The sequence below is a fragment of the Struthio camelus genome, chromosome 19, assembly GCF_040807025.1.
Source record: "Struthio camelus isolate bStrCam1 chromosome 19, bStrCam1.hap1, whole genome shotgun sequence".
Classification (NCBI taxonomy): domain Eukaryota; kingdom Metazoa; phylum Chordata; class Aves; order Struthioniformes; family Struthionidae; genus Struthio; species Struthio camelus.
The window spans coordinates 4,524,349-4,548,753 of NC_090960.1; the positions used below are offsets into that span (position 1 = coordinate 4,524,349).

General features: G+C 36.8%; 1 protein-coding gene across 29 annotated transcripts in view; it reads left to right on the top strand.

The window, feature by feature from the left end:
• Nucleotides 1-24,238, top strand: part of BPTF (bromodomain PHD finger transcription factor) — a 62,126-nt gene extending 37,888 nt beyond the window's left edge. For 5 of the 29 annotated variants that reach the window (XM_009678986.2, XM_068913718.1, XM_068913721.1 and 2 more), the window contains 19 exons: nucleotides 438-562; nucleotides 821-949; nucleotides 1,389-1,539; nucleotides 2,361-2,484; nucleotides 3,738-3,990; nucleotides 4,443-4,604; nucleotides 5,552-5,700; nucleotides 6,056-6,179; nucleotides 6,701-6,924; nucleotides 8,298-8,520; nucleotides 8,814-9,721; nucleotides 10,523-10,605; nucleotides 11,993-12,218; nucleotides 12,667-13,004; nucleotides 16,314-16,487; nucleotides 17,347-17,539; nucleotides 18,514-18,598; nucleotides 20,287-20,473; nucleotides 22,580-24,238. In XM_009678986.2, the coding sequence (XP_009677281.2) occupies nucleotides 438-562; nucleotides 821-949; nucleotides 1,389-1,539; nucleotides 2,361-2,484; nucleotides 3,738-3,990; nucleotides 4,443-4,604; nucleotides 5,552-5,700; nucleotides 6,056-6,179; nucleotides 6,701-6,924; nucleotides 8,298-8,520; nucleotides 8,814-9,721; nucleotides 10,523-10,605; nucleotides 11,993-12,218; nucleotides 12,667-13,004; nucleotides 16,314-16,487; nucleotides 17,347-17,539; nucleotides 18,514-18,598; nucleotides 20,287-20,473; nucleotides 22,580-22,616 (3,895 nt within the window). In that variant the 3' untranslated portion in view covers nucleotides 22,617-24,238. Of the gene's footprint in view, nucleotides 1-437; nucleotides 563-820; nucleotides 950-1,388; nucleotides 1,540-2,360; nucleotides 2,485-3,737; nucleotides 3,991-4,442; nucleotides 4,605-5,551; nucleotides 5,701-6,055; nucleotides 6,180-6,700; nucleotides 6,925-8,297; nucleotides 8,521-8,813; nucleotides 9,722-10,522; nucleotides 10,606-11,992; nucleotides 12,219-12,666; nucleotides 13,005-16,313; nucleotides 16,488-17,346; nucleotides 17,540-18,513; nucleotides 18,599-20,286; nucleotides 20,474-21,804 lie in introns of all 29 variants that reach the window. The other 24 variants (XM_068913724.1, XM_009678987.2, XM_009678976.2 and 21 more) reach the window with 24 other exon arrangements.
• The last annotated feature ends 167 nt before the right edge of the window (nucleotides 24,239-24,405 follow it).

Genomic DNA, 24,405 nt, shown 5'->3' on the forward strand with positions numbered 1-24,405 from the left:
CGTGGTTCAGATTTGTTATATTTTGTTTGCTGGGCTTCTTTGGATTGTTATTATGTATGAAGATAGGATGTTTAAATCAACAGAGACCAGACTAAAGCATGAGTTTTAAGGAGTTTCTGATGAAATTTACGTAGTTCTTCATCCTGGGTTGGATAGCCACGCATATGTGTATTTTTTGGTGTTGCTGGAACCTGACTGTTACCTGTCTTTTACTTCTGAACATCCATCTTGGAATTTTCTAAGAATGCTTTTCTTTGACCTGGAAAATCCAAACCTCTTACGCCATTGGCTAGATCGGAGCCATTGCAAACTTTGCTGTTTATTCCTCAGTAATTTTGTATGTTCTTCAGTAAAAGTAGAATGGAAGACATTTGTCTCTCGGTTAGGTATTGTAAAGACATTTTAAATTGTAATTAATACTCTTTGTTCATGGTTAGATACCGACTTCAAACAGTAAAATCATTGGCTGGAGTGAGTCTTATGTTGCGGTTACTGTGGGCATGTCTCAAATGGGATGATATGGCTGCAAAAGCTCCACCTGGGGGAGGAACTACGCGTACAGGTATTACGTCTTTACCTTTCTGGGTTTCTTAACACAAAAGTTCTTACTGCTAACTTCTAGTATTACTCTCATTCAGATCCTTCCTGTAAAGGATGTTAGGCTTGGCATTTGTATTTGTCTAAATAGCCAACCGTTCACACTAATTGCTGTTTCTTTACCTTGCATATATTAGGTCAATTGGAGGTTCTTTGGACAAATTTTATTTAGTTTTTATCTTTTTTTCTATCTTGTTAACATTTTGGGACTAACTCATTGTAGAAACATCTGAAACTGAAATTACGACAACAGAAATAATCAAACGGAGAGATGTTGGTCCTTATGGAATCCGGTCAGAGTACTGTATAAGAAAAATTATTTGTCCCATTGGTGTACCAGAGGCTCCAAAAGGTATGTTTGTCCAACGTTTTCCCTCTTCCCATAAGCTTCTACAGAAATTAAGGTTAACTGTACCTTTATGTTAAGTCAGACCATCCAGGAAGCAAATACAGCTTGACATGAACTGTTTGTTCTCCTGTGTGAAACAAACGATGCATTTACCTGATTGATATATCTGAAGCTGAAAGGCTTTCCTGTTTCTAAAACGAGATTGGAAAAGATAAATTTAACAGAGAAACATTCACTGTAAGCCGAGCATTTTGTCTGATTTTATTAAAAGAATAGTAGTTGTGAATAATTTTACATCTTTTTATATGACAGAATAGATTATTTGAGTTTGTGTCAAATATGACAATTGTGTGTATACCTGTAAGGGGGAACACTAAATATTGTGTTACACTTTTTATTTTGTGATTGAGCTTAATGTCTGTGTTTTGACTGTTTTCTAAAGAAACTCCAACACCTCAGAGGAAGGGACTACGATCAAGTGCGCTAAGGCCAAAAAGGCCTGAAACACCCAAGCAAACAGGCCCTGTTATCATTGAGAGTTGGGTAGCAGAGGAGGAATTGGAATTATGGGAGATCAGGGCATTTGCTGAAAGGTAAACCAACTAAAACGAGCTTTTAAAAATAGCATTTTGATTTGTGTTTTTATTTTAAATATTCCTACTAAGGAGCACAAGCTTAATAGCTACAATCAGTGAAAGCTGACCTGTGTTGCATTTTTACTGTGCCTTTTGGTTTAGTCAAATTTCAAGTTGTAGAACTAGACTATTTCTGATGCCAAAAATTTATGCAGACCTTACGCACGTATTAGAATTAGTTTTGTATTAGTTTGTATTATAGAAGTATACACATACTGTTTAAACACATACTGTTTAAAGTCATGTGGCTCCAAACAGTAGCCTAAAACCTGTCCATGCAATACAGTAATAGCCTTTTAGCATACAACACAAATTACTTCATAAGCAGGGGAAAATAGTTACAGAGAAAATGAACACACATAAGTATATGAAGGAGAGGTAAATTCAGCCTCAGAATATATTGCCATCATAAAATGAATATTTTCAGTGTTTCATACTTAAGAGTTGGAACAGCGTTTTTGAGTCCCTTGAGAAAAATTGTTTTAAGCTAATGGTATTATGCCGATTATGTTTGCAGTCTCATATAATTAGAAATTCTAGTTTTGATTAATAGTTTCTTGAAAGGTGTTGTAGTTGCTTAGCTTCAAAACGTTTAAGGGATGTTTAATGCAACCTGAGTAGTCTGTTTTGAATTTCTTAAAGCCATGACCAGTTTCTCAGTAATCTTAAGGTTTGACGTTTGTTCTTCTAAGAGCAATTAAACTAGGTAAAATGAAATCCAGTTTGGTTGAATTTTATGTGGTGGTATAATTTCCTCTTTGCTTGTATGTCTTTGGCAGGGTGGAGAAAGAAAAGGCGCAGGCAGTTGAACAGCAGGCTAAGGTTAGTGAACTGAAGAAGTCCGAGGAATTCAAGGCCCAAATGGAGGCTCAGCTAAAACAGCAACGATTGGCTGCCCAGCAGGTGGGGGAGCTGTCAGTAGTCCCACCTGTCAGCAGTTTTGCATTGTTGGCCCACATGCATTCAAATAGGGGAAGGAATGTTTCTCCCCCATCTTACACCGTTTTTTTTAAATAGTTCTTCCTTTTTTTTGTTGTTTTTTAAATGTGCAAACTCAGCATTCTGGAAGGGCCCCGTTAAGACATCAAATAATACTGCTCCCATTCTGTACATGCATTATTTTGAAACAGGGCTAAGGCAAAGAATTTTTTTTTAATAATTGGATTCTCGTTTGTTTGCGCCTTATTTCTAACACTTCCAAAAAGGTTTAGTTTTTATTTTTAATATTATTATTTTAAAAGAAAGCTGAGAAGCACTAGTCTCCAGGTAAGATCAGTAGTATTCCGTGGTGCAATGGAAAGCTGACTTTGAAATATGACTGCATATACTTGTCATGCTTCAATAGAAATGAATTTTTTGATTTTATCTTATCCTAAGTTGGCTGAATTAAGCGTATACATACATACGCACACACATATATATTTTCACTCATTTGATTAAAATTAGGAAACCCAAAGCCATTTCACATGCTTTACTAAGCATTTTACTTTTCTCCAATTCATTCTTTTTTCATTTCATCTTCTTTGATCAAAATGTATTGAGCATTTGTGGGTCATGAGCATTAACTCAATGTAATGCTAACCAGTAGTTGAAATTTAAGTTAAGTACAGAAATAATTCTGTAGTATAGGGAAGAATGTTAGATTAGTTGGCATTGTGAAAGAGCCTGCTGATACTGTCCCTTCACAAAGGTGGGTCTCTGAATTAAATATGCCTTTTGTAAGAGTTGCAACACACAAGGTGGTTGGGTAAGGTGTGTCCCTTGCTAAAGTAGGTAAGGGCTGTATACGTATAGTCAAAAACAAATTTGTGCATTTTTCAGAGCTTTTTCAACCTTTCAGTCTAATCTGAGACTAAATCAGTTTTGTTTTTCTTTTAATAAAACACGTAGTGAAATTAAGCACAGGATTTTAAAGAATTTTTAAGGGAAAACTGCTGGCTGTGTAGTAGAAGCAGAGTTGTGGTTCTACAGATCAAATGGTCTTGTGTGTGTAGTGCTACAGGGTACGCAAACGCTTATTCTTCAGTCGTTTACAACTTAAACTAAAATCCTACCAGAATCCTTTATTTTGCAATACTGGAAAAACAGCATTTATTTTACAAGATCTGTGATGGCTAATTATCCCTTCATTTATTTTTTTTTCCTAACTTCTGTAGAAACGACTGGAACAGCAGAAGCAGATACCCGCCGCAGGTGTGGCTCCTGCAGTCACTACAGCCAGCAGTACTGCAACTACTGTCTCAACTCCACAGAAAGTTGTGGTAGGCCCTTTAACGGGTCCGGTTGCCACTGGAACCAAAGTAGTACTTACTACGAAAGTGGGTTCTCCAGCTACAGTAACATTCCAACAGAACAAGAATTTCCATCAGACTTTTGCTACTTGGGTTAAACAAGGCCAATCTTCAACAGGTAAATAGCTATTCATCGTGCAAAGAGCATGTAAATAGGGTGAATTTCAACACAACACTTGCATCTCCAGAATACAGCATTTTTGACGTTTCATTTGTTATCTTTGCTCTTCACTCTCTTGCTAAGTCAGCGGAACGCTTCTGAAATAGAACCTGTCTAATTTTCCTTTGTTCACAGTCTTGCTAGGTAGTTTTATTTCTGACCTGTTTAATTTCTTACTGCCAGTTGTTCTACCAGTAATCATTGACAGTAATCATTGATAATGAAAGCATTCTGTGCTGTAATTTACTGTTTCCAAAAAAAAAAAAAGTCTTTACCAAAGAAAGAATGACATGACACATTCAAAATGACTGTAAAAATAATCCTGTAGTTTGCTGTTTCATACTTGCAAATAGTCATATTCTTGACTAATTATTCTGCTCTAAAATTGACTGTTCTGTGTGCCTCAATAGCCACTAGCACAGCTGCCACCTCAGCCACAACCATTGCCAGCACAGGGCAGACCTTCCAGATCTCAGGCAGTCCAGTAACGATGGCAGGGAAAGTGATAACTAAGCTGCCACTCCCTGCAAACAGCAAGATTGTTGCCGTCAATGTGCCATCAACTCAAGGAGGTAGGGGAAGGGGAACTGAATTAAAAATGTATTCCAGCTTGCTGATTAATTCTCCATTGACACTACTTTCCCAGTGAAGTAAACTGTGACTTGGAAAAAAAATGAAATAAGTTTCTAGAGTTTGTTTCCCCCCTTGTGTCTGTAGGGGGGAAAATGCAAAATTCTGCCTCTAAATCACTCTGCATTTCATAGCGCAAACTTAAATTCTCTGTTTTTAAAAATGTGAAATGAAGCATGCTTTTTTCATTATCTATATTAGATGTCAAAGAAATATTTTCTTCCCCAAAAAGCAGCTGTTCTTAGTTACTAACTAATGCCAACATCTGCTCTTCACTGAGCAAAAGTTTAGTGTCCAAAGTAAGATTGGCATTCTTTCTTGCCTGGAGCAGAGGGCATAATATTTTGAGATTTGTGGATGTACATTAAACAGAAATGCTCAATCCACTGTCTCCATTTCGCTTAGTGTCTGAGTTAAAAATCATGGAGGCTACTAGTTTTGTATTGGTGTTTCTTAGGCGAGAGGAAAAACGTTGCCCGGTTTCTTCAGCACCGTGAATTTTTAGGTAAAAGGTGTTAAACTGGTCTCCTACGTTTAAATAAATCAGATATAGCCTTTACTTAATGGTTGTATAATACGAATTTTGTGGCATCATAACAATGCAAGGACTTCTTTGCAGTGACAATCAAACTAGTCTTTGTGAAGTTTCACTCTTTCCTTGTTTTTTCTAAAATACCTTTTTCTTAACTTACAACGTAGATGAAAATGTTGACCAAGTGTAATGCTGCTTCTTTTTAGACTATGACAAAGGTTCTCCCCAGAAATGTTGAAAGACTCAAAGGTGTTCTAGAAACCTGGAGACTGATTTCTAAATGCTACCCTGGACTTACAGTAACTTCTTATACTGGCAATTATGTCATTAATGAATTATTAATTTTTCTTTAATTAGGTGTTGTTCAAGTTCAGCAAAAAGTATTGGGTATCATTCCGTCAACTACAGGTGCAAGTCAGACGTTTACTTCATTCCAGCCAAGGACAGCAACTGTAACAATTAGGCCAAATACCACAGGGACATTAGGAACAACAAGCACTTCACAAGTAAGATATTTTTCTGATTATTTAATGCAAAAAGTTTTGGGCATATATATTATAAGTTGTTGGCAAATACAAAAAGTTCTGTGCAGTCTCTTTTCTTTAACTTTATTGGCTCTTCGCAGCAGTAGTCTTAATGGAGACAGTTACATACCTCCTTTGAATAGAGAGTCCTACTGGAAAAAATGATAAATTAGAGCTTGGTAAGCCTCAGCAACTCTGAATACATGGAAAAAATATTGGCTCTACTTGCATCTTCTCATTTCTTGCTTTATTTATGCACAAATCCCCCAAAACTCTTCAAAGCATATCCCAGAATTTTCTTTAAGTTTACACGTGCTCTCCATTTTGGTGTATGTAGGTAATGCAAGGAACACCACTCCGTCCTGGTATGACAGTAATACGGACACCCCTTCAGCAGTCAACACTTGGAAAGACCATCATTCGAACACCTCTAGTGGTGCAACAAGGTATTCTTCCAGCCAGTAGGTTCATTTTAATATTTAAATTTCCAGTGTGAAAACCATGGTTTGTTTCTCATAAATACTTTCTGTATCGCATGCCTCAGTGCAAAAACATCTCATTTTGATGCTTGACTCTTAACAAGTGCCTTTTGGCTTTTGAAGGTGTCAGTTACAGGCTTTGTCAGTGTTAATCATCCCAGACATCAAGTATTACAGTAGTTAAAATTAAGCCCATTTTTTTTAAAAAGGGTTCAATATAACAGCACTTTGAGAAAGTTTTTTATTAAAAAGGGGGGGAACTAGCATTTGAAATTCCTTGTAAGTATATAAACTGACTTGTAAAATGTAAATATAAAACAATTTACAGACTGTTTTCAATCAACCATAGAAACATCATTTGTAAAGGAAATTCATCTGCAAACTGCAGTGCTTGCTTGATTTGTTTGGTATTATTGCCAGAAGTTATGATTCGGAGGTTTATTGCACCAGCGATTAAAACATCAAACATTTCAGTATCACGATTTTTTTTTTTCCTCTTACAGGTCAGACACAGCAGGTGGTGACTCAGATAATCAGAGGTCAGCCTGTCTCAACAGCAGTTTCTAGTACTAGCACAGCTTCTTCAAGTCCTGGACAGAAGACAGTAACATCTCCTGGAACCTCACCTCAGCCCATACAGCCACAAACCACATCGCAGCCCACTCGCCCTCAGCAGGGACAAGTGAAACTTACTATGGCCCAGCTCACACAACTAACGCAAGGACAGGTAAAATACAGCCTCTGAGCATGAAGATGTTGTATACCTTTTCATATACCTTATGGTACCTTTGATTTCAGCAGCATAGTATATCTGCTCAGAAATTTACATTCTCAGTTATGTTTCAGCCTTCACTTAGGATGACTGGTAGCATAATTACAGACTGAAAGATGCTTAAGTAGTATATTTAGAGTTTTAAATATCTCTTCCTATTATATTACACCTGATATTGTAAGTGACATCAGGAAAATTTAGAAGTATAGAAAGACGTCTTGTATTAAAGGACATAAGTGTGTATGGTCTGTTTTGTAGATCTTCAGAATATATATTTGTTCCTTGTCTTTTGATGTCGTATGAATATTTATTTTTCATTCCTATTGTCCTGAGTCTCAGAGGAAAAATTGAAGTATTTGGAACTGGAGGAGGAAAAAGTTCTTAAGAGCTGCTGCCCAGATCATGAGGGTCTATTGGCCAAAAAAATAAGTTTAGAATAATGCTTAAGGTAAAAGTAGACTTCTGTGAGTTACCGCAATATCTATTCTTAAAAAATATGTATATATATAAAATAAGATTGTAATGTACAGACTGCTCATTGCCAGGTATGATCTTTATATGTAGAACCAGACTGAGTTCAGCTCCACTCCAGAAGATTCAAAAGAATTGTAGAAACTTTATTCTGTTCCATGGTTTCACAAAATTGGAATTATGCTTCTAGGTAGTCTACTTTCTCCATGCCTCAGCTGAGCATGAGGCTGTGAGCTGCCTCTGTAGAGATGGATTATTTGGATCATACCTGTCGTCTTAAATCATTCTGAAGATTAAATTTTCTCTGATCTTTCTGGAAGCTTAGCTACTTCTATACATATTAAAGATAATCAGAATGCTGATGTCCAAAGAGGCAGCTTAAGCAACAGAAATTTACAACGCATTACAAAGCAACTGAACAGTCCGTGGTGAAAGCTTGCAGTTGGGTAGGATCTGATACACACACAGGAGTTCTCTCTCAGTGTAGAGAGTTTTTACATCACCTTCTGAAGAACCTAAGAAGTTTATTAACAGTATGTCTGAACTATCCATGCTCTGTATTGCTTGTAAATTCTAGGAATGAATATGTTCCATTTTAGCTGCTTTCTAGATAAGGTTCTTGTCGGAATTTGGATGCAAATATATATAACTAAACCCAACCCACTAATCTGTTGCTATAATTATTGAAATAACATTTTACCATCTCCTGAGCTCAGCTCCTGCTTTTGGAATTTAAGAATATGATATACGGTTAAAGTATTGAATTCTGAAATCCAGAGCCCCAATTCTCCTAATTGTCAGCAAAGTCTATCTAAGAATTATATCGCTAATACAGGAATATTTACTTCTTTTTTTAGGGTGGCAGTCAAGGATTAACTGTGGTAATTCAGGGACAAGGTCAAACTACTGGTCAATTACAATTAATCCCTCAGGGTGTGACTGTAATACCAGGTCCAGGACAACAGCTAATGCAAGCAGCTATGCCAAATGGTACCATTCAAAGATTCCTTTTCACCCCACTACCAGCAGCAGCTACTACAGCTAGTACCGCTACAACAACAGTTTCCACTTCAACCACAGGTGAGCAGGTGATCTATCTCTTCAGCAGAAAAAAATATTCAGCCTAGGTTGTGTGGGGTATTTTTGTGCAGTTGGAGAAGGTCCCTAACTAAAACAAATTTGTTAGAAGTATATTATACGCTTAGAACTCTTTTGAATTTCTGCATAGAGTTTTACAGTAGTTCTAAAGGGTAGGTTCTGAAGTAGTTCTTAAGCTCCTTCATCAAATTCAGAAATTCTAGTTGTTCAAATTAGTAAAGGTCATAGACCTGCCATTTGAAATGATTGGGATACTTTGTTTTTATCCTTCACAGCTACAGGAGAACAGAAGCAAGCTTTACAGGCACCACCAACATCAGCGCTGCCACCAATTCAGCCACAGCCTCAGAGTCAGCAGCAATCTCAGCCCCAAGTGCAGAATCAGAGTATTCCGCCTGTGCCCCCAGCTGAGCCACAGGCAGCTCAGCCACAGGCACCTCAGCCACCACTTGAGCCTGAAACTCAGACCCAGCCTGAATCTCAAACTCCAACATCCATTGACTCTCCAGCCACACCTGAAGCACAGTCATCTAAATCTCCAGTGACTGTTCAGTCTCCGACACAGACCCAGGCTCAAGGGCAATCTCCAGTGCAAGTCCAGAGTCAGCCGCAGACTGCCATCCCTCCACAAGGCCAGTCCCCAGTCCAGCCTCAACAACCAGCTCAGGTGCAGACTACAACCCAACAACAGATTCAGATGCAGCCCCATGCTCCCATACAAATTCAAGCTCAGCTGCAGCAATCACAACCTCAGGTTCAGACTTCAGTCTCAACCCTTCCAACTACTCAGAGTTTAAATCAGGTTCCTGTGCAATCCCCAACTCGTCCTCAGTTGCAACTTCAGCAGCCTCCAACAAAAGTTATTACAGTGCCTCAGCTTCAGCAACAAGTCCAAGTTCTCTCTCAGCTTCAGTCACATGTTGTGGCTCAGATACAAGCCCAACAAGGCAGTGTGCCCCAGCAGATCAAGCTTCAGTTACCTATTCAGATTCAACAAACTAGCCCAGTACAGGCTCACCAGATTCAGAATGTGGTAACAGTTCAAGCAGCTAGTGTTCAGGAGCAGCTGCAGAGAGTTCAGCAGCTCAGGGAGCAGCAACAGAAGAAAAAGCAGCAACAGATAGAAATTAAACGTGAGCACACCCTTCAGGCTTCTAATCAAAGTGACATTATCCAGAAACAGGTAAAGTTAACAGAAGGAAATTAAAACTTAATTAATGAAACAAATCTCATTTTAAATGCCTGTTCTTGTTAACAATGTTAATACATTTGATAGGCAGTTAATATGATTGTTTCAGAGCTAGTGCACGATTAGTTTTGGCAATCTAATAAAATATTCTAAGTTAATTGAGCATATCAAGTCAACTGTACCATGTTTGCAGTCTTCTGGCACCTCACTTCAACTTACCACTAGCTGCTGGGACAGTATATCTTTATTCTCAGTTCAGAAGAGATAGGTTATAGATAGGAGAGCTGATGTTCAGAACACACTTACAGCACTTTCATTGCCTGCTATAGGAAACTGAGGTTTCAAAGAGGTATCTGAAATGTAATGCTGTTGGATGGCTGCGGGGCTTTTAAAAATATGTATATATTGGACTCTTCTTATTCTTTTTATATATATATATATATATATATATATATATATATATATATATGCGCACACACACACACACATATACGTATAAAACAACCGGTCACTGAAGAAATAATGTCAATTTACATTTAGTCCCTGTGTTAAATTCAGCATAAGCAAATTTCTTACTCCGTTTGGGTTGGGGGCAGAAGGAGGGGGTAAATTTCCAATTTCAAGGTAAAGAATTGTTTAAACAAGCACTGCCCTGATGAAGTCAGTTTTATTTTGTCACTTTTTGAACTAAATAATTTTTTTTTAATTTAGGAAATGTCCTGGTTCTCCCAGTAGTATTATCAAATACCGGCTAAAGTTTTCATATTTTATTTTGGATTCTGTATGATCTTGCAGGTGGTTATGAAACAGAATGCTGTGATAGAGCACTTGAAGCAGAAGAAGACGCTGACTCCAGCTGAGAGGGAGGAAAATCAGAGGTGAATATGCATCACAGTGTGTATTTAGATGTTTGCGTTTATAGCATCTTTTAATGGTGATGTAATGAAACACTTTTTAGAAACCTGCTTTTAGAGGGTCTTCTATTTTAAAATTGAGTAAAAGAATACTCAAAAGTAACTGGTGAGAACTGTAACTTTTGTAATGATATTCCTACCTGTAAGTAGTGGAATCCTTTTATGTTCCTTATTTGGATTATTCATTTCTTAAAAAATGAAATGCAATGTGCTTCTCTTTGGAGCTAGCCACAATGTTGGAAAAATTCAAGATAAAAAACCATCCTTAAAGGAGCATAGAATGAAGAATGAATGGTTCTATTGCAGCAAAGCCTTTTTTTTTTCTTTTGATCTGTCCTTTATTGTGACAGTTCATTTCCATTTTGTCCTTTGGCATCGCTTTGTCTCCTTTTTTTAATACTTATATTCCACCCTTTAGAGAGAAGTGATGAGATTAAAGATAACAGTGTTCCACAAACTAACAGATTTCATGCCTGAAGCTGTTAAATGCAAATTTAGAATGTTTGTCACTCGTTATCTTGGGGTTATTTTGATCCCTTTTCATTCATGTAGTTGCTTCAGTTGACAACATGCACTTGTTATCCAGTTGGTAACAAAAAGTTTACTATTTTATAAAAGTTTTGATCATTGAATCAGAGAATAAGAATAGTTGGTTACACCAGTATCAGTTGGTACTATTTGTTTAGTGTTCACAATTTCATAAAGAAAAGAATAAAACGTATTGTCATATATCTGTCATTTAATAGGGGCAGACAGCCAAATCTCTATTTAGATGGACAGAAGTCCAACACCCCAAGTTGTACTTAGGGTGTACAATAAACAGATGTAAACAAAATCCGGATTTGTCATTAATGGAGAAATGGAACATCTTTGAACTGAATTCTGTACACTGAAAAATGCCAAAATGTGGTAACTTAGTCATGCGTGGTGCTCTCCAGAGGAAGGAAATTCGTGTTCTGGAGCAAGTTATGGGCTTCTGATTTGCTTTCATTGTGCATCAGAATAACCAAAGAATTCAGCCCTTTCAAACATGTTTGTGGGAACTGAATTGAATGGAAATCCTTCTCATCGTGTTGAAGCTTAAACTTTGTTTGGAATGTTATAGGGGAAGGGGGACTGACCCCCTGTAATGAGCCTAAGAACTGCCTGTCCGTCCCTGTATTGCTCTAATAAATAAAAATGGGTGGGAACGATGTCTGTTACAAAATATACCTTGTAGTGTTTTGTTTTAAGAGATTTAGTAATATACCTTGCAGCTTGCAGAGACTAGAGAATTAAGTAATTCTGCATTCTCCAGTTGGGATAAACAGACAGCTCAGCACAGTGTGCTTTTTCTTTATTCCTTCCCTAGAATGATTGTATGCAACCAAGTGATGAAATATATTCTCGATAAGATAGATAAGGAAGAAAAACAGGCAGCTAAGAAACGAAAGAGAGAAGAGAGTGTGGAACAGAAGCGTAGTAAGCAGAACGCTACCAAGCTCTCGGCTCTGCTTTTCAAGCACAAAGAACAACTGAAAGCTGAAATACTGAAAAAAAGAGCGCTTCTGGACAAAGATCTACAAATTGAAGTGCAGGTAAGAACAGTTCTTCTCAAAGACTAATTTTATTTTAAATTAGGGGGGAATGTTTCTATGTTAATTTTAAATTTATTTGCTCAGTGAGCTTTTAAGAAAACATACAGGAAGAAATTCTGATTTTGGATGTACGGTTATCTGCTAAACCAACAGCTGTCCTTCTTTATATACTTCTAGTTTTTCATCTGGGCTGAAAATACTTTGTTTCAGGAAACAAATAAATTTGTTAAGGTGTTGATAAATTGCAGCTGATATGTCATAGTAGGCAGAGAGTACCATCCTTAATTTTATGTGAGTTATAGGTTATGTACCTTAAAAAATTTTGCACATCTGAAGTCCTTAAATAATTTTCCTTTGCTTAAGCACAGGGGTTTATGTCTAGGTTTTAATCCTGTCCTGGAATAATCTTAGGTCTCTCCTCTATCTTTATTCATTTAATGTACTTCAGGAGGAGCTAAAGAAAGACTTGACTAAAATTAAGAAAGAAAAGGAAAAAGCACAGGCAGCTGCAGCTGCTGCTGCAGCCGCAGCCGCAGCTGCAGCGACTGCACCTCCGCCGCCGCCGCCGCCACCACTGCCGCCACCACCACAGCAGCACGCAGCCAACATCACCTCCTCCACCACAGTCCCAGTGCCAGTATCCTCCCAGAAGAGAAAACGAGATGAGGAGAAAGATTCGTCAGCTTCCAAGTCCAAGAAAAAGAAAATGATTTCTACTACCTCAAAGGAAACCAAGAAGGACACAAAGCTTTACTGCATCTGTAAAACGCCTTATGATGAATCTAAGTGAGTAATGAATGCCATAGGCTTTTATTGTGCGTTGTTTGATTTAGGTTAGCTATTAGTCTGAGGTAGTTTTAGAATTGGAGATAGACTATCGGGTGTTATTGCAGTGATTGCTAAGGTATTAAAGAATAAAGTCTCTAGGTTCCACTAGCAGTTACAAAACTATTAACTTGTATATTTTTACTTGTTTGCATGTTTCCATTGTATGACCTTTCTGTCTCACATGCACATACTCTTCTTTTTTTTCCCTCCGCTCTGTTACTCTTTCTTTTGCTGTTTTGCCTCTGCCTTGGAAGCAAGTGACTGTGGGTTTGAGCAATTTCTGGTGAACAGGTGGCTGATCTTCTTTAGAAGTAGCTTTGGTACCGTCTTCCAAGAAATGACTTTTTTGTAAATCACTAGCCAGTAAAGGGAATTCCAAGTTACTGGACTGTGGTTCACTTTGGACAATGTTTCAGGTAGCAGTGATTTATGTACCAGACCTGATCACAAAGCTGGATATGTAAGCATTTGGCAAAGTGAAAGCTGCAGTTCTCTTTAACAGTTGATTCTAACTGTGAAAAAGGGTGGGGGGAATCTGTGAAAGAGGAAATGCTATATACAAATTTGTGAAGAAATTTAGTAAGTAGTGGAGTGGAAGATCCAGTGGTTGCAGTGGAATAGTGTTGTGCATACCTGCTTAAGCTAGTAATGACTAACATCATGAGTTGGAAATGGCTAACACCTGATAGCTGTGTAGATGTATGTAAAATAAATTTCACTTCAGACCAGTTCCAAGTGAGTACTTTTCTCAAGTTACAATACTGAAAAGTATTACTTGGTGCTTGTGCTGTTGGTTTAAATGTAAGTCCTGATAACAGAAATAAACCGTAGAGGTGGAGTATTGCTTTCACTCTAGTAATGGTTCTTCATTCAAAATTTAGGGCTAGAACTAGAGGGTCTCTTAAGGTTCCTTTCTAGCCTTTTTTCTTTCTTTCTTTCTTTTTTTTTTCTTTTTTTTTTTTTTTTAATGAAGTTGAGGTCTTTGGTTTTTTTCCACCTTGGGTATTCAGTAGCTCAAATCATTACAGCATTATGTCAGTGTGGGAAAGTTTAGACAGCTGTCTGTGCTATCTTTGTTCTTTAAATAGCAGACTTCGGATGTCCAGGTTGTTAATTCAATATTACTTCTAAGAGATGCGTATCTCACATATCTCACTTAAAATAATACTGTTTTAGTATTTTATCTGTCATTCAGTAAACTTAGGAGGATACCCTGTTCTCATTTTGTGGTGGCATTGAACACGGATCTATGTATTACTGCTTCTTTTGTTAGTAAGCAATACAACTATCAAAAAAATAAAAAGAAATTAACAATTTTTACAAGCAGAAGTATTTCATTGTCAGGCTAATTCTTTCTACTGACTTCAGTAGGTATTTGAGTAAGCCAATAAAAAATGTGGCCGCAGTGAATTTTGGCATACAGACTGGAGAACTGTGCTTAAATGCACAGAATAAGATTTCAAGAAAATGAAATGCTAAAAACTTAGCAGTACATTTAACAAGGTAATTCCATTCTGCTGCTTTTTTTGAATTCTGAATTTTACTTTCTTATAAATTATGGCTGTACTGTTGAACTACATTATTTTTTCGTCCTTTGGAAAGGACGTTAGTCACATTTCACGTGTTCTGGTAAACAAATTTTATACGTGCACATACATGGGCACCAGATACTCCTTTTTGTGCTGGTGTCTCTTTTCTACTTCAGAAAAGATGGAAGCGCAGCTTTAGAAAATAATTTCTAGTATATTACAAGTATCCTATACGTTTGGGATGTAGTCAATCCACAAAGATCATTTTTTACATTGTTTATTTTATTTCAGATATTTTATGTTTTTTAGTTCTCCTTTATGGCAGTCAGGTGTTGTAGTGATTTGCTCATTGCTTTTGAGGGTGGTCAGTAAGGGTATCCTTCTAAGATTCATATTTATATTCCAGATTATTTGTTAAAACAAGCTGTGAAGCCTGTTCCATGTTCTAGTGGCAAGGTTTAACATCTAAATCTGGACATAAATGCACTTGCAGACCACCAGGAGCAGCTAGTTTTGGGAAAAGGAAGCAGGCTGAATTGTCGTTGATAGTTGGTAGAAGGAGCTATATCGGTCCGTTCTTTACAGAAGGTTGGTTTGTTCGATTTTGGGATTTGCCTGACTGAAATGTAAGAGAAAAGACAGGACCTGAGTATCTGGGACAGATGCAGAGGCCCAAGAATGGGGCTTAGGTGCTTGTTGTGTTGAACACGTGCTAGCTACTGTCCTGTTGCTGGCTTGCACTGTCGGGTGGTTAGTGCTGTACGCTGACAGAGCAGAATCGCAGTAAGTCATAAGGCAGTATATGGCAGACGATCTTTAAAATCTAGGAAGACAGATTCTGAGGCAGCTTGCTTTTGCTTAGGCAGAGAGAACGGATGTGTAACTTTGCCCGTCTGGTTGATTGTGGCTAGTGGTAGATATACTTGGAGGTATCCATACACAAAATGTCAAACATCCTTGCATAATATTTTACAGTTTTGTCACATCATTTTGTGCAAGGTCCCATTTACATGATTCTGTATCCGGTTCCCTTCGCTTTGTGTCATACCATACCTGGTTCCGTCACATAGTTTTGTCGGAGGGTAGGCATTTATTGTCTGAAGAATGGTCAACTTTCCAATTTGTTGCAGTTTTGGGTAGTTAAATATCTCTGTTTTTCAAGGCCCCCCACAAAAACAATTAAAATTATGACAACCATGTCCTGACGCAATTTTCTTTCATATCATGTTATACCAATATGTATTCTACACATGGCTGGTATGCATGTTCTCTGTAGTATACTTGTAACTCCTAGTTGGTGTTTGCGCTTTGCTTTGTTTTTTAAATTAACTGAGACCTACATTTTCAAATCTTAAGGAAATGTTTAAGTGGCTTTTGAGCTACAGTTTTGAAAATGTAAATCTTTTCCTTTGGCCTTGTCTTTTTGTGCCTTTTACAGTTTTTCACACACGCATAGGAGATGTATGTTTTTAGCCCAGCTTGTCAAAGCTTGATTACGTACTGATGTGCATTTTAATGAACTGTCACTTTAAAAATGACCCAAGTGACCCTACTGATAGCCTAGCTGCAGCATGAGACCTTAGCTTGCAAGGCTAGAACGGTAGGGAGCAGGGAAACAGAGACAGAAAACTGCAGAAAGTAGGCCAGCAAGAAAGTGCATCAAAGAGAATTGCAGGGAAAAGTGCCATGCCATTTGAAATGACAATTACATTGTCATTTTCATTGTGAATACTTTTAGGTTCTATATTGGCTGTGATCTTTGTACTAACTGGTATCATGGAGAATGTGTTGGCATCACAGAAAAGGAGGCTAAGAAAATGGATGTGTACATCTGTAATGATTGTAAACGGGCACAAGAGGGCAGCAGTGAGGAATTGTACTGTATCTGCAGAACACCTTATGATGAGTCACAGTGAGTTCTGATAAGAACCTCTTATTTAATGTTTAGGTAGCAAACTGCTCTGACTTTGGTTACTTGTTCCTTACAAAGAAAAAAAGAAGTATTCTGCATATATTGTATTCATTGGTAATACAAATGCCTTTTCAGTAACTCTATTTTTCCCCAAAATGTTGCTATGCAGTAAATATTTAGGAAAAGTAGACGTTTTCAAGGTGGTCTAAATGCTTTGTAAAAACCCCAAGAACCTTCGATTGGAATTAATTTTAACAAGGGAGAACTAGACAGATTAAAACACAAATATAGCGCTTAGTGGAATTTTTTTGTGCTACAGTCTGTTTGATCCGGACAGAAAGCATAATTTTAGTAGGGGGGCATGTGGTTGGTATTTGTTATTGTAAGGCTTTGTATCACAGAATACCCCTTCTGAATTCAGCTACGAGGCTGACCCTTCCATATGAAAAATGTTTGTGCAGAGGGTAACGGAAGCCCTAGATTGCAGTCCAGTTTGCACAAAATGCATCTTGAATTGCTTTGGAATCATGGTTGGGTGAGAGTTCTGGTGTTACACTGTTCCTGTCAGCTCTAAAGCAGATGAATGATTTTTGAAACCCTGATTGCTTGAAAGTGTCTCTAGTATAAAATTTAGTAACTAACTTTGAAATGAAATCGTCTGGTAATTCAGTCTGTTTGTAAACACAAAAGCAGTTGAGTAGTTTAATTAGCATTTGTCAGTCTGAAATGTCACATGCTACACTGTTGTATTTAATCATGCAAAGTATCTGCTCACGTGCAGGGGATTGCAGGTTTATGTTTTTAAGTGTAATCTTTAAATAGATCAAGTCACTAACACTTTTTTTTTTGGATCTTGCAGATTTTACATTGGCTGCGACCGATGTCAGAACTGGTATCATGGGCGCTGTGTTGGCATTTTGCAAAGTGAGGCAGATCTCATTGATGAATATGTGTGTCCACAATGTCAGTCCACAGAAGATGCCATGACTGTACTCAGTCCACTAACTGATAAAGATTATGAAGGTTTAAGAAGAGTACTACGTTCCTTACAGGTGAGAATAAGGATCGCAGCAAAGCTTATCTAGTGAATCGTGGGGAGTAAGTCTTGGTTTATCTTCCAGTTGTTGGAGACCTTTTAAAATGGGAACGGCAAGGTCTTTTTGGTTTTGTTTTCTGAGAGAAATGCCAGTATGTCAGCTGCAAGCTTGATTAGCATTATTTTACTGAGTAACTTTGATGATAATTAGGAGATCACCGCTTCTGAGTTAGTGCAACTCAACAATTTCTCTTCAGCGAATGGCTTTTAAGGAAGCAGGTTTAATCAGAATACCAAAAGGCAGAGCAGTAGTGAAACTGCATGTGATGTAGAAGGTGCAAAGTTCTGTTCTCAGATTACTTTTATATGATTTCTGGTCAAAGCTTCTGTACTCTCATTTCACAGTTATTAAACTTTCTTTAATACAATATTCTTGTAGAAAGTCATTATCAGCGTAGAAATGATGGCATATTGATGAGAAGAATTATATCGTGCAGTCTGTTGCAGTATATTTCTGGTGGATGCATCACTCCCAAATACGCCTTTTCTGCTACCTCTGGAAAGAATTTAATAACTAAAATTTTAATGATTAAAAAAATTGTGTGGTAATAGAAATCTTCAAAGAGAAATGTTTTGTATTGTCCTATATTTTACATAAATATTTTTGAAGATAAATTAATTTTAGAGTCCTTGAAGTTGAAAATTCTGTCCAATTTCTAGGTGTGAAGCCCCAGCCTCTTCCAGTGAATCCATCACATACTTCTCTATGCAGCCTTAGTCCAGTATCCCATTAACTCTGAATTTCATGTTGTTTTCTCTCATGAAGTCAAACTACTCAGATGATAACTAGTTACCTCTTCAGGTAACGCTGCATTTTAAATTCAGCTCTAGACCCCTGTGGACAAAAGTATAATGAAAACATATAACTCCTGCTGCACCTTTCTTTTGTGTGTGTGTGTGTGTGTTTAATTATCTCTCTTGTCTTGACAGGCTCACAAGATGGCATGGCCGTTTTTGGAACCAGTAGATCCGAACGATGCACCGGATTATTATGGTGTTATAAAAGAGCCAATGGGTAAGTGTCTATGAGTGATGACGGCATGATGAGTGAGTGGATCTGGGTTTCTAGTGATATGAATTTCTAATTCATTTTCCGATAACCCTTTCCATCCGAGGATCTTAAAAATACATTTTGCAGGATACACGTTTTTTGGTAGTTAGATGAACCGAGACAATGTTATTCCCCATTGATATATTTAGAAGTTCATGACTGAGTTAATTTATCTACTGATAGGCTGACTCCTTCACCTTGAATACAATCTGTCTAACGTATAAAATATGAAATTTGGTGAAGCAGTAGGACCAAATTATCTCTAAACAGTTTTATATTTATTTCAAGAGGATGATTTTGTTACACTATGCTTTGCCTGTGTTTTCTGTGTATCAGTTCCTTCTTCGAAGTGTGAGGTATATGCTCTAGAGTTTGAGGAGGAAACAGTGTTAATGCAGCTAAAGTGTGACATGAAACTTAAGATGAAGTTTAAAATGATTTAAAATTAAAGATTTAAAATAATTCATCTAATTTGATAGTGAACAATTTTGTATTTGTAAACTTTTAATTTGCCTTTAAAGCTATATATACCATCCATGGTGTCCTTTTTCTCTTCCAAAGTTTTTGGACTGTGCCATTCTGAAACTGCTAAACAACAACTGTTCCATAATTGGCCATGGCCAGTAACTGAAAGTGGTTCCTTTCTGGTTTATATGTTGATGATGAATAATTTGCTTAGAGAAACACTTATAACATGAATATCTAATTTGTGTTAACCAAACTTTTTTGTGGGGGGGTTAAAGCTTAAAAAGAAAGCTCAAATGATAAGATAATTAAGCATATAATAAATGAATGAAATTAATGAAAGTGCATTTAGCACTTTCAGAATCAAGTAGCAGGAAAATAAGCTTGTTATCACTAGGTAATCTAGGCCAAGCTATGCTTGTTTTCATGCATTCTGGCGTTAGTAGCAATTCAAAATAACCACTTTAAAGGCATTTTCCCAAAGGTAGGTCATTCTTTTTTTTTTTTTTTCCTTCCCCCAGCTGAAAGTGCCACTATACATTTAGACAGCTATATTTATAGTTGGCAGTTCCCATTCCTCCCCCTCTATTGAGTTTACATTTGCATAAAAATAGGGCCATTACTGCTTCATTCACCATTCCTGTTTCTTTAATCTGTCTAGTCAGTAAGAATGAGAACATTGGCATTTCTGCATGATCCTGCACTTGAAATCTGTCTGTGCCTTGTGGTAATGTGCCTATCCCCATGGAAACTGATAATTCATTCAAAACAAGTCATGAATTCAAATAAAAAAATAATCAGAAGGATTGGACAGAGTAAAAATCATGTGTGTATATATAGCCATTGGCTGAATGAGGGCTGTAAAGAAAAGTACAAGTAACAATCAAGATTATCTGATATTTTTTTCCTTTATTTATAAGAAGTAAATAGCTTCCTGCAAGAACTCAAGTTTTCCAAAGCCACTTTTGCTATTTGTGTTTTAGTTATGCATGAATAGGTCGTGTGTAGCTGAAGTGTCTATTAGAAGGAAGCTTACTCCCGCCACGCTGTTACGGCATGGTGTAACATGTATTCCAGCAAACATGTCCAGCTTGCTTATAGGCCTCGTTTCTAGCATTCTGATCATGTGAACTCCTGAATCTGAAAACGAAAATGTCTCAATTTAATAATTCTTGGTTTGTTTGAAGACCTTGCCACCATGGAAGAAAGAATACTGAAGCGTTACTACAAAAAGGTCACGGAGTTTGTGGCAGATATGACCAAAATTTTTGATAACTGTCGTTACTACAATCCAAGTGACTCTCCTTTTTACCAATGTGCAGAAGTTCTTGAATCATTCTTTGTACAGAAACTAAAAGGATTTAAGGCAAGCAGGTAAGCAAAAGTGTTCCTAGTCCTAGCTGTTCTGTTGTACCCTAAAATCTCCTTAGCGTTTTTGTAAGCCTACCTTGCATTAATACAGATACCCGCTTCTGCATGTGCTTGCCTGGACAATGCCCCTCCATCCCTTCCCCCCCCCCCAAAAAAAAAAATCTATTCTTAGAATATCCAGCCTTTAGTTTCAGTCAAATATAAGGATTAAATAGGATTTTGTTGAGGTTATTTTGTAATATTTGTTCACAATTAAGTTGTTGGGTATGGAATTGGACGGTATCATAACTGAAGAAAAGTTGAGTGACGTTTTAAGTCATTGCTGCAGAAAAGCTAAACAAAATAACAATTATTTCTGATCAAGACAATGCTGTGTTGTTCTCACTTTTGATAATTTCTATTGTACACAAAATCCTTTCGATACTAAAAGGAGGCAATCCTTCTATGAAGCTTATAACCCAGTAACAAAAAACAAAATACTTTTTAGTTGTCACTACCTTCTCACAGATACGTAGCTTACCCTTTCGTAACTCACTGCATTTGAAAGGGTGGGAGTAAGTAGGCTTTCAAGTAAGACGAAAAGCTAAACACAATTCGTAATTAACTATTTAAAATTAATTTTTCCTCTTTTAATGCTGTTTTTCTGTAGAAAGATTGATGTAGAGTATTTCCCTAAAATACACGTTCCTGAAAAAGAGCATGCAACTGTTACTACACATTTCAAGCTCCTGCTTTCTGTTTCTGTCTAGTAGTATGTACATGGGAGTTGTACTGCTGTAGTCAAATTACAGTGTGGTATTTAAGTACAGCTGTTCCTAAAACTAGCTTATGCAAAATTCTAGTGGAGTATACAGATTGCTCCTATATTACCGCTAAATTTTAATATAAGCCAACGGTAACTGAATTACAAAAATCGGCATGCCTTTCAACATTACTCAGATCTGTGTCTGTACCACAGTTGTATATGGACAGTTGTCCGTTTGACTGTAATGGTCAAAACTAACAGACTGCTAGCCTAGATTAATGCAGGATTAAATTCATTTGTAATTAACTAAATGGATGGCTTTACTTTATATCAATAATTGTGGAAGCTGTCTGCTATTCTATGCGCAATGAGAATAGGATGGACAAGAATTGATGAGACCAAATGAATTAATCCAGTATTTTTCTTTCTAATTCACTACTATAGAAGTGACGTTTCAGGTAGCTTTCATGTTTGTCATCTTGCTTTAGCTGGTTATCCAGCATTCAGTGCTTGCACACTGATTTCATTGCTGCATCTTATTTGTTGTTGTTTTTCATTTATACCATCCATCTTCTTTCTTTTCTTGCAGATTGTGATATCTTTAGTCTGAACTTTTTAACTGGAATCAGAACTGGATGTTGGGGTCACTTTCTTTTATTGTACAATTTGATGACATTAAACTGCCCTAAAATCCAGATCACTTGTCTGAGCAGTAAATGTTGGGTGGTTTTTTTTTTTTTTTTTTTTTTTGTTATCAGCAGTTATGCTGGTAAATATAAATGTATTAACAAAATTGTCCTATTCCTGGAATACTGTATGAAAAAAAATGAAAAGTTAATCTTGGAAACCATGTATTTTATTGTTTTATTTTCAGTCACTAATAAAACTGTGAATGTCAAAGAAGAGTTTTTCTGAACTCTAATTAGCAAAAATGTGATTCTAATATGCCTGTTCAGTTTTTTATATTAAGTTAATCCAAAGACTTCTTGAAGAAATTTAAGCTAAGTACACCTTATTATAAATATTCACGCTTATTAATTGTCTTTATGCTTTCTTTTTGATGGACTACTATTATGTAAACTTGAAAATAAAACTGATTTCAGGCATTTTTGGAAACTCCAGTGACACGCTGCGTTTTACAGGTAGTGGCATTTTTGTATACTGTGGGTGAAAATGTGCGTAAAGTTCAGGGATGCTTAATTTTAAGTGTTCTTTTTTCTGAAGGGGGAAAAAAAAAAAAAAACAAGTTGAAGCAACTTGGCACTAATTCCCTCATAGTGATTTACCCTTGGCAACACTTTGCAGCAACTGTGTTCTCAAAAATGAAGGGTGCTTAATTCTTCACTTTCTTCTGTATTCTGCAGGTCCCATAACAACAAACTGCAGTCTACAGCTTCTTAGAGTTCAGCGTGTTAACCTAACACACGAGCAAGAATCTGGTTGTCTGAAAATTTTTAATTAAGAAGCCAGATGTTTTTAGTCAGGTTATCCTGACAAGACTTGATGTAAACTGCGTTTTTATTGGTCACAACAGTCAAATTATATTCTTGGCTTATTTTGTCCAAAGGACAAAGAAATAAAAATCAGCAGCACCACTTTCTTGTCAAGATCAAATTGTTGTACTATTGTGGCAGAAGCAGGAAAACTTTGTTTTGGTGAAGGAGAGAGAGAGAGAGAGAGCAAGAAAAAAGATACAGTAAATGGGGTCAAGTTTAACTCCATGGAAATGCCACGTCTGTTCTTCAGTGAAGAAGCTGGTTTAAAGTCCACACAGAAAACTTTGACTGTATTTATTTATTGTTGCAAAAAAGACGCTTTTTTATTGCTGCCCTCATTTGTCAGCTAATTATTTTTTCTTATAAAATCCAGCCCCGGTTACATGTAATCCATTCTGTATCTTAACATGATTCCTGTAGGTAAAAGTACAAGAAGACTTCTAGATGTCTTTTCTTTCTATGAAAGGAGCTGCTATGTACACATGTGCACACACACAGAACTGGGAATCAACAATGAGTTTATCATTCATGGTAGATAAAAACAATTAAGCTTGCATAAAAGTTGGGCTAAGTGGTCACAGACTACAGACTCTGTTGCCTTGAATATAACAGTACAATTTGTCATTTATTCTGCACCAGACTGAAATGAGTAAAATCTATTTGAAGGTATCTTGTTTGTAAACATTTGTCAGATTCTAATTTTTTTTCTTTTGTATTAAAATTCAAAATATGGATGTATATGAAACAAAATAAATGGAGATAATTGTTCTCCCCACACACGTAGGTGTCTTTGAGTGTGCGCTAATATGTTTGTAACACTTTGGGGGATCTGTTCAGAAGTATAGATAATTCAAGTAATAAGGGAGGGAACTGGCCAGGGAGATCTGACTTTATTTTGCTCCAAAGGTAGCATTTACTGCTTTTCTTTCTTAAGCAGCTATTATCCCTTTATAAAATTTCTACAGTAGTGCCAAAATTACTGTAACAGATAATGTGGTAGCAAGTTTTCTGTGAAATGTCATTGCCCTCTGCTGAATTAGGTGATGTTTTGCAAAGTACTCCAGGAATGTAAAGTACCCAGTGTAATTTCTGAAAGACGTTCTAGATGGCTTCGTTATGTCCTGTATGAGGAGTGCTAGCGTGAGGGATAAATTGAAGTCAACAGGTGATGCAATTTTCAGATGATTTTGCTTTTTCTTTCTGATCTGTCACTTTCACATTGCATATATAAATGACTGTCCTGTTAACTGTCTACAGTTAATCAGCCATGGTTTATACAGCTCTTCAACCATTTGACTAGCTTTTGCACTAATTCACAATTAACTTTTGTTTTACAGTGATCTGGGATTTACCTGATTTATGGATAAGCTCCTTTTGGGTTTAAACTCACACCTTGCTATGCAAGAACCTTTTCTGTTAATTTCTTAAAAAGATGTTGCTACTGACCACATTTTCTTACACTTCCAGGCTCAGGTGTACAGGTTCTTCTGGGATAATTTTATCTAATAAAACCCATGTTTTTTTGTACATACGAATGTTGTCATTTAACCTATATGTGAAAATTAAAAAATAATTGTTCGATGTGAAAACGATAATCCATTTATGCTTCTTAAAATTAAATGAGTAGTTGCGTTTAGGTTATGTTGTCCTTTGAAGTTTAAAAAAATGCTGCATATTGTATGCATTGTGATTTT